The sequence below is a fragment of the Triticum aestivum genome, chromosome 3D, assembly GCF_018294505.1.
Source record: "Triticum aestivum cultivar Chinese Spring chromosome 3D, IWGSC CS RefSeq v2.1, whole genome shotgun sequence".
NCBI lineage: Eukaryota > Viridiplantae > Streptophyta > Magnoliopsida > Poales > Poaceae > Triticum > Triticum aestivum.
This window is the reverse complement of record NC_057802.1, coordinates 591,375,659-591,385,651: the sequence shown is the minus strand read 5'-3', so window position 1 is coordinate 591,385,651 and position 9,993 is coordinate 591,375,659. Positions and strand designations below refer to the sequence as shown.

Sequence of the window (9,993 nt, the reverse complement as noted above, 5' to 3'; positions counted from 1 at the left end):
CTGCGGCAACTTTCTTATTTTGTGAGTTGTCATCTGCATAACGCCACTTGCATTGCTTTGCAATATGATTAGTTTTCTTGCAAATTTGACACTTTCCTTCATATTCATCATACCCTCGGAAGTTGTTGTTATAGTTGTTCTAGCCTCCCCTATTGTTGTTGTAGGAGGGGCGACCACCGTTGTTGTAGTTGTGTTCTCCGCTGCCTCCGGAGTTGGAGTAGTGGCCACCATAGTTACCACCATGGTTGCCACCACCATCACCGTAGTGGCCATCGCTGCCACCACCGTGGGAGTTGGGGTAGTGACCGCCACCACCGCCGCCATAGTGACCGCCACCATAGTGGCGGCCACCACCGCGAGAGCCACCGCCACCGCCGCGGTAGCCTTTGGAAGGGCCACCCCGTCCGCGGGAAGCGGCGTTGGCCGATGATTTGAAAGCTTGGCCGCCGGTGCCCTGGAACATCTCAACCCTCTGATCAAAAGTAGATACCATACCGAAGAGTTCGTCGACGGTGGTTGGCTCAGGACGCACGTCCAGGGCGCTGATGATGGGCTGATATTCCATGTCGAGCCCGGATATGATGTGAGACACGAGTTCGTCCTCATCGATGGGTTTCCCAGCCGCTGCAATCTCATCAGCGAGACCGCGCATGTAGGCAAAGTATGCAGCAGCAGACTGAGTTCCCTTCTGGGCAGTGGTGAGGGAGATGCGGATGTGGTTGCAGCAGGAACGGGATTGGGCAGAGAACATGTTGGCGAGGGCGGACCAGATGGCATGGGAGATTTCAAGAGATGCTACTTGAACTAGAACTTCTTTCGAGAGATTGCGGAGGAGGTATGCGACGATCTGTTGGTCTTGGATGAGCCAAGGCGCATAAGCAGGGTTCACAGTCACCTGATCTTTGCCCTCGGCGTCCTTGCTGGTGATGGTTTTGGGTGGCGCTTCTAGGGTTTTGTCGACGTACCCGAAGAGGCCCGCCCCCATGATCTGGGAACGAGCTTGGGCACGCCAGAGAACATAATTGGAACGAGTGAGGGGTTCGGAGACGTTGTTGTTGAGGCCGGTGGAGACAACCGAGGTGGACGTCGACATTGTCGAGTTTGGAGGTGGAAGAAGGGATGGCTAGACGAAGGGGAAGAGGGTAGCTCTGTATACCATGTGGAAGATCGTAATGAAGCGTCTCAACCTCCAAACAGGAGGCCCGCGGGGTATATATTGATTGGTTTAAGCGCACCTCCCAATAGCGCATACATATCGTAACAGAGAGGAGATACATCGGGGGATTATAGAAGAAGAGATAGAAAGATAAATGAAAACATTGTTAGGATAAATCTATCTCTAACTACCTTGGCGTGGTACACAAGATAATGTCTAACAGGAGGATGTCCATGCAGACGAGGCATCCTTCTCCAAGAAGTACCCGAGGGGCTTTCCCATTGTTCTGGACTTCACCATTGGAAATAGCTCGTGCCCAGCGCAGGGCCAGCCGCTACCTCAGGGCTATGCATGTCTCAGCGGCAACAGCTCGTGCGTGGAGGCAACCAACAGGACCAGTTATGTCTGCAAGTGTTGGGAGCACTACGATGGCAATCCTTACATCCCTGGTGGTTGCCAAGGTACGAACATGACACTGACATGCTATAGATGACCATGGACCTGATTTTTGCGATTACCTAATTCAAGAAATGCTAACGCAGACATCAATGAGTGTGCCCTCCGAGAGCAGTATCCTGAACTCCGAGATCAGTATCCTTGTTCAAGTGGCGGGATCTGCAAAAACAGACTCGGTGGCTATGATTGCCCATGCAAAACTGGGATGAAAGGCGATGGCAAAACAGGAACCTGCACCGAGAAATTCCCTCTACCAGCTAAGCTGGCTACAGGCAAGACCAGAATACAACATACATTTATCAGCGAGCCTCTTTGCTTTCTATGATAACCTTGAGTTCAAATATATGCACATGCATTTACATTTAGTTGATGTAATTATGTTGTCAATTATTGGAGTAATAGAGAAACAGAACGCCATGCTTTCCCTTCTGTTACTCGAGATAGATGCAATGTCTTAGGTAACTGCACAAAAAGTTAGCATGACTCAACTAAAGCTTCAAGTAGGTTGAACTTTTTTGCAGGATTTGCTGCCTTGATTGCTTTCTTCGTCCTCATTGTTCTGACCTACCAACAGATAAAACTCAAAAGATTCTACGACCAAAATGGTGGTCCGGTACTAAAAGGTGTAAGGAATATAAGGATCTATACAAGGAGACAACTTAAGGAAATAACAAATAACCACCAGGATGTCATTGGAGAAGGTTACTTTGGTAAAGTTTATATGGGGGCTCTTAAAGATGAAAGCAAAGTGGCTCTAAAGAAATCTATCAAAGTTGACAAGGACATGAAGAAAGAATTCACTGATGAGGTTATAATCCAATCCCAAATGAGGCACAAGAACATTGTTAGGCTCCTTGGGTGCTGCTTACAAATGGATGTGCCCTTGTTAGTGTACGAGTTTGTAGTGAGAGGCAGTCTATATGATGTTCTCTTTAATCATAGAGATATCGTTATAGTGGATAAACGTTTGAAGATTGCGGTTGGATCAGCTGAAGGTTTAGCATACATGCATTCAGCAGGGGAGAGTACTATCCGTCATGGTGATGTTAAATCTGCCAATATTCTTCTTGATCAATATTTCACTCCAAAAGTTTCAGACTTTCGAACTTCGAAGCTGCTTGCAAGAGGAAAAGACGAGAAGACTGAGCGTGTCATTAGGGACATGAGTTACATAGATCCAGTATATATGCAATATGGGACTGTTACGCAAAAGAGCGATGTGTACAGCTTCGGTATAGTTCTCATAGAGCTTGTCACGAGGACGCCCGCGACATATGATGAAGGGAGGAGCTATGTTGCAAAGTTTGTCCAGGCAACTCATGATAAAAGAGTAAGTGAGCTCATTGACAACGACATTACAAGCCAGATTGATATTAAACTAATGGAAATGGTCAGCGCAGTTGCTGTGGATTGTCTAAAACCAAATCCAAATGAACGCCTAGATATGAAACAAGTAGAACAACTTCTTGACAACATTATTGGACAATCTGCTCAGCCTGCCCAGGACATAAATAACCAAGGAAATCCTAATTCTACTCCAGCTAATGTTGCTTTGCTCACGCTAGGTAATGAAGCACCGATCAATTAAAAGAAATATCCGACGCAGATATTTTACATATTCCATCTAGCTATGTTGTAATTACTGAACTGATGTATTTATGTGGTTTTGACTTCTCATGTCATAAAGTTATGTATCACTATTGGCATATTTGTTCGTCTAATAATCATCCAATAACAACAAAATCCGTGCTTGGAACTAAATTTTAGTACTATACCTCATATCTATATTAGTTGTCACAGGTTTAGTACAACTTGTAAAATTGTACTAAACCAGCTACGATAATATGGATCGACGGGAGTATTACATTTTCTATACCGGTAGGTGTGCAAAGAGGTACACTTTAAGGTATTCTTTGACCCTCTCTAGTTAATCTAGGTGAACCCCCCGCTTCTAGGGTTCCCCCGCCGCCGCCGCTGCGGCAGGAGCCCGCCGTCGCCGCCAGTCCCTTCCCCCTTCTGTTCCCCTTCTCCTTCCCCCCTCCCTTCCCCGTACCCCCGCGTCGCCTCCCCAAGCGAGGCGACCGGGGGCTCCCGCCCCGCCCTTCCCAGCGGCCCCTTCCCTTCTCCTCTTCCCACCGCCGCCGGCCTGGGCCACCGGGCCTTGCTCGTGTGGTGCCGCCAGCGGCGGCCCCGTTCTTTCCCCCCGCGCAGCGCCACTGCTCGGGCGACTGGCGGTGCACTTCGGCGACAGCGGATCCGGCGGCGGCGTGGCCCCTTGGGGAGCGCGGTGCCGGGTGGCGAGGTGGCGGCGGCGTGGCTGCTTGGCAACGGGGTGTCGCGGTGGCTGGCGGCGGCGCCCTCCCGGCCCAGATCGGGGCCCTTTTTGGCCCCATCTGGGTCTGGGCGGGCACGGCCGGGGCTTCTCGGCGGCGTCTCCGGTGGACGGCTGGGCGACTCGTACGGGGGGTGGCAGTGATGGCGGCTCGTGTACTACAGCGCAGCGATGGGGGCTTCATGAGCCCGTTTCCAGCTCGGCCGAGCCTATCTGGGCCTTCGGCGCGGGGGCGAAACAAGGTTTCGGGGGGGAGCTAGAGCCGGCACGAGCGCCGGTCGTGGCCATGGGCCACTTCTCCGCCTCCCCTTTCCCTTGGTCGATTTATGGTCGTGGGTGCCTGGTTTGCCCCTGTTGCTACGTCTGGCCGGTTCCTGCCACAGGCGGTGGAGGTTGTCCCCTCCCGTGTGGCTGCTGTTGTTGCTGCTCCTCGTTCCTGGTTGCCTCCTCTGTTCCTACCGGTCCCGCTTCGTTTTCCACGGTGAGACAGCAATGGGGACTGCACGGCCGTGGTGGCGCATGTTGGTGGGCGGCGTGTTTGGTGGCGCGCGATGGATCGTCTGGGGTCGTGGGTGGTTGGTGGTCAGGAGAAATCCTTGTCGGCTTGTCCGGCACCGACGCGGTGACGCCGGTGGGCGCCGCCATGCCTTCCTGAAGGGTGTCGGGTTCACCCCTTCCCCCGCACCCCTCTGCGTACCGGGGGAAACCCTAGGACTTGTCCGGGCAACAGCGTCGTCGGTGTCGTGATCCTTCTTGAAGGTGTTGCTTGGTATGCGGCGGTCCGGAGTGCTTGGAGTGTGGTGGAATTCTCCGGTGGGTGCAGCGGTTGTGGGTCTCCATCAGTTTCATTGATCCGTCGATGTTCGCATTTGTTTCTTTTTCTGTTTTCTCTTTCGTTTCTTTTGGGCATGACTGTGCTGCTTCCGCCCCAACATCTATCGTTGGTTGTTCGGTGATGGTTGGTTTGTAATACAAAGTGGGGGGAAACCCTTTTTTGTAAATCTAAGTGAACTAAGTTTTCAAAAGTTACATCACTTTTGAAAATTTAGTTGATTTGGTTAAATTAAAAGGGGTTGTATACTCAATTTGGACAATACAAGTTTCAACCACTCAAAAATACCATCATTGCGCTAAGTGTGTGCTCAAAAAATGCCACTCGGTAAAGAAGAACAAAGCCATGTCTCTGACGCATGTTCCCCTCCCGAAACCTGCCTCGTGTGATTTCCTTGTCTCCTCTAGGAATTGTCGTTGGATGATCCCTAAAAACAGAGAACCCATCAATCCCGATATCCTCCCCTACAATCCTACCCAACCAGATCCCAGGCACTTAGCCAGTATCAAAAGCCATCTCAGAGAGACCGCCACGACCGTCGAGAATTTGAAGATCCACATCGCGGCTCTGAAAGTTCAATTGGAGATCGTTAAGGCCAATCTTCATGTATTCCGTTTCTCTCTTGATGAGAGAAAGGGGCCGCTGGATCCGGGATGTGGGCAATCAACAGAGCAAAAATCTAATTCCCTCATTAAGGGATTGAAGAGCAGGACGATTCATGGAGGTCGTTTCTGCTTAAGGAGATGGAAGGGCTCCCATTCACAGGGAGTAATTCGGAGCATAATGAAGGTATTAACAAGGCCATGGAGGATTTGCTATTTAGAGGAGGCTCTTCTCTGTATATCCCATCACCAGTCTCTCGTATCCAGTGTTGTGCTATTCCGTGGCACGGTAGGTGTTCGTACTTTTGCCTCATGGCTGAAAAGGAAGGCCACCAGAAAAAGGGTCTCGAGGAGACCTCGGGAGATGTTGCTGCAGCGGCGTTTGGTGCTATCAGGTCTGGGTATGCTGCTGGTACCTCTGCCGGCCTGCATGTCGACCTCCCCCTCTCCACCAAGCTCTAGCAGCCGGGGAAGGAGATTGCCAAGACTGAGAAGGGTCCGATGAAGAAGACACTGGTCATCAACATGACTGGGGCCCGGAAGGCGGTGAAGGCACGATTCCTGGCGGTCGGACTTTTCCTGCCTGTTATGCTGGTGAATTCCAAGCAATTGATCGACCACATGAAGAAGGTCTGGAATGTGTGAGGGGAGCTTGGTGACCATGAACTGGTTGCAGTGGAAGGGCAAAAAAATTTCCTCAAATTCTCTGAAGATGGAGACCGGTAGTACGTCATCAAGGGGGGCCGTGGCAGTACAGGGGCGATGTGTTCCTGGTTGTTGGCATGGAGAATGGAGTTGATCCTGCTTCGGTTATTTTTTCTCATGTGCCGATGTGGGTACAGTTCAGGGGCATCCCCTTCTACCTTCTCACTAAGGAGCTTGCCCGTAGCCTGGGTGATCAGGTTGGAACAGTGGTGATGATTAACAACCATGCGAGGGGCAATATTTGCGACAAGTTCCTCAGAGTGAGAGTGTTGTTGCCCTTGTACTCTGCTCTGCAGAAGGAGATCACGCTTGCTGATGAGATAACAGATGAAGAGGTGACAGTTTACCTGCGGTATGAGAGATTGCCAAATTTCTGTTTATTCTCTGGATTCATAGGACCCATGGAAGCGAGGTGTGATTTCCCAAATGCAGAAAAGAAGCTCAGATACAGTAAGGAGCTTGGTGTTTTCCCAGTCCATTTGGATGATCCCCGTACTTGGTTTCTTCCACAGAAAATGGGGCAAGCTTCGGGTCCCCAATCGTCAACCCTCCTTTGGCGTGCCCCCAATCCTGCCAGCCCGGCCATGGTCATGTCAGAAGTGGAACAGATGCGGGACGTTGTTGCCCGCCTCTCGGTGGGCGATGAGATGGATACTTATTCAAACAGGGAAATTCAAGGCGCAAGTGCACCGGTTGACACCGAGGTTGTGGCAAAAACTGGTGAGACATGGAACATTGATGGGGCAAATACCAGGTCGGTTAAGGCAACCTTGACAGATGACTCCACAAGCCTAAAAAGCGCCGACTGCATCAACACCTTGCCCCCTACTGTGTGCAACAAATCCATGATTGATGAGCACAAGGCGGAGGTGCCGGATGAGCACGAGGCGGTGGCTGGAGTAGTTGTGTCTGGGCGTTGACATGGCAGCGTCGACGACACTGCAAGTCATGGGCAACCCAAATAAGATGCAGTACTACGAGGAGCTCCTGCAACCTGTTGGTGACAGCACTAAGGCCCTCCCAGAGGGGTCCTTGGTGTTTGCTATCAGCACAAACACTCCCCCTGGTTCTGGCCCGGTTAAGGGCAGATTGGGTCAGGGCGTGGCCAAGCTAGGTCGCAAGGGACATGGTCGCTCCTCCAAGCTTGTCTCTGATGGGGAGGGCAGAGCTAACACCATAGTAAAGTCAGCACTTGGGAAGAGGCAACATAGCTCTGTAGTAGGAAAACAGCTAGAGCACTTGGGAAGAGGCAACATAGCTCTGTAGTAGGAAAACAGCTAGAGCAGGAGAGTAACTTCTCTGAACAAATTGTAAGCCAGAAAAAGCTTTGTAGTGTCGAGAAGTGCCATGTGGTAGGGAAGGACTTGGGACCAAAGGGTGGTAAGGAAGCAACCGATCCCGGGGCTATCGGTAAACTGACGGGCGCGATTGACGACGCCCGTCAGGAGAAATGAGTATTCTCAGCTGGAACTGCCGAGGCCTGGGGCAGTCCCGGACAGTTCAAGAGTTGTTGTGCCTCGTGCAGACCTACCGCCCCCGGATCGTCTTTTTATCTGAAACAAGGCAATGTGAGGACAAGGTAAAGGCAATAAAATGGAGACTAGGGCTGAAGCATTGTCTTACCCATAATGGTAAAGGCAAAGGAGCCGGCATTGCTTTGTACTAGGATGATTCAATAAATATTAAGATTTTGTCGTATGGGCCTTGTTATTTTGATGTGCTTGTGTCTGATAACCCCAATCGCCCTAAATGGCGGGGAACATTTGTCTATGGAGAACCACGTGCATAGGACTGTCACCACATGTGGTCGCTTCTCAAGCGGATTTGTCCAAATGCAAGTGAACCTTGGATGATGATAGGTGATTTTAATGAAACCATGTGGCAACCTGAACATTTTTCCTGTTCTCGAAGATCGGAAGGACAAATGGATAGGTTCAGGGATATGTTGTATTTCTGCAATCTCCATGATATTGGATACAAAGGAAAACCCTGGACTTATGACAATAAACAAGAGGGGATAAAGAATGTTAAAGACAGAACTGATAGAGTTGTAGCCTCTCCCTATTGGAGTTACAGATTCAAAAAGGCTCAACTCACGCATATTATTTCATCAAGATCTGATCACTTCCCCTTATTACTGGACTATGAAGGTGTTCCAGAAAGGCGAAAAATCCCAAGATTATTCAGGTATGAGTCCATGTGGGAGAGAAATAAAACTCTTTCAGTTGAAATAGAGGAAGCTTGGAAGAGGAATAATGAGCCAAATTCGGTTCTGTAGGGGATTTCCCGGAATTTAACTAATGTGAAACGAGGCCTTCAATGTTGGAGCAGAAAAAAATTTGGGTCGGTTACCAGGCATGTGCAGTTCCTTCGGAAACAACTCGCCAACTTATGGGACAGAACTCCTTCCGTCCAGAGAGACGAGCTAATTCGTATGAAGTCTCTAGAGCTGGATGAATACATGTACAGAGAGGAAATCCTATGGCGTCAAAGATCAAGGGTTAGATGGCTTCGTGAGGGTGAACAGAATACGAAATATTTCCAGCAAAAGGCAACTTGGCGACAAAAGAAAAATAAGATAAGTAAGTTGCACAATGCTGAAGGAAATTGGGTTGAAGGTGCAAATGAATTGGCGAGTATGACTACTGAATTTTTCCATGAGCTTTACACGGCGGATAACAATCTAAACCCAGAAGCCTTACTCAACCTTTTTTCGGCCAAAGTGACTCCTGAGATGAATGATCAGCTATGCAGAGAGTTCACCGAGGAAGAAATTAGCGATGCATTATTCCAAATTGGGCCATTAAAAGCACCGGGTGTCGATGGTTTTCCCACTCGTTTTTATCAGAGAAATTGGTCTTTTATGCGGGATGATGTTGTTGCTGCTGTGAAGGATTTTTTTTGTGAATGAAGTCATGCCTGAGGGCATAAATGACACGATCATCGTTCTCATTCCTATAACTCACCTGAGTGCCTTAAAGATTTTCGTCCTATAAGCCTCTGCAATGTCATTTACAAGGTGATCTCCAAGTGCCTTGTCAACCGGTTGCGGCCTTTCTTGGACGAGCTTGTGTCTGAAAGTCAAAGCGCATTCATCCCGAGAAGGATGATAACTGACAATGCGAGCATGGCTTTTGAGTGTTTCTATAAGATCCAACAGAGCAAAGTTCCCCAAAACACTTACTGCGCTTATAAGTTAGACCTGACCAAGGCTTATGATTGCGTCGAATGGAATTTTCTGGAAGGGGCTTTATCCAAGTTTGGTTTCTGCAACAAATGGACTTCGTGGGTAATGACTTGTGTTCGATCAGTGAGATACGCAGTGAGGCTGAATGGGGAAATTCTGGAGTTCTTTTACCCTTCGAGGGGCCTCAGGCAGGGTGACCCGTTAAGCCCTTACTTGTTCCTCTATGTGGCAGAGGGTCTATCCATGGCTCTGGACAAGCAGTGTGAAGATGGAACCATTACCCCAATTAAAGTGGCCAGGGGAAGCCCAGTGATTTCACATCTGCTGTTCGCGGATGATAGTTTGCTCTTCTTTAAAGCAACCGAAGATCAAGCTCGAGGTGTGAAAGATGCTCTTTCTTTATTCCAGCAACGTACTGGTTAACTTCTTAGCCCCGGAAAATGCTCTATTTTGTTTAGTCAGGCGTGTCCTGAACCGGTCAGGAAGAATATCACTAGTACATTGGAGATTACAACGGCTACTTTTGAGGAGAAATATTTGGGTCTGCCAACCCCGGAAGGCCGCATGAAAGGTAATCATTTCCAACCTATTTTGGCGCGCTTCACTAAAAGGCTAACAAACTGGGCTGAGAGGTTTATGTCTCATGGAGCGAAAGACAACCTTGTCAAATCAGTGGCTCGGGCTATTCCCACGCATACTATGAGCATTTTCAAGATGGGGGCT

The 9,993-nt window shown here is 49.4% G+C and overlaps 1 protein-coding gene across 1 annotated transcript; it reads left to right on the top strand.

Moving 5' to 3' along the window:
- Nucleotides 1–1,383: 1,383 nt before the first annotated feature.
- LOC123075722 (wall-associated receptor kinase 3-like) lies at nucleotides 1,384–3,200 on the top strand. The gene is made up of 2 exons (XM_044498262.1): nucleotides 1,384–1,617; nucleotides 2,187–3,200. The coding sequence occupies exons 1-2, from the start codon at nucleotides 1,384–1,386 to the stop codon at nucleotides 3,198–3,200; spliced, it is 1,248 nt and encodes a 415-aa protein (XP_044354197.1).
- Nucleotides 3,201–9,993: the final 6,793 nt, after the last annotated feature.

Coding starts and splice junctions, on each gene's coding strand:
- LOC123075722 (XM_044498262.1), top strand. CDS start 1,384: ATGTCCATGCAGACGAGGCATCCTTCTCCAAGAAGTACCCGAGGGGCT. Junction 1,618..2,186: donor CATCCCTGGTGGTTGCCAAG/GTACGAACATGA, acceptor ACCTACCAACAG/ATAAAACTCAAAAGATTCTA.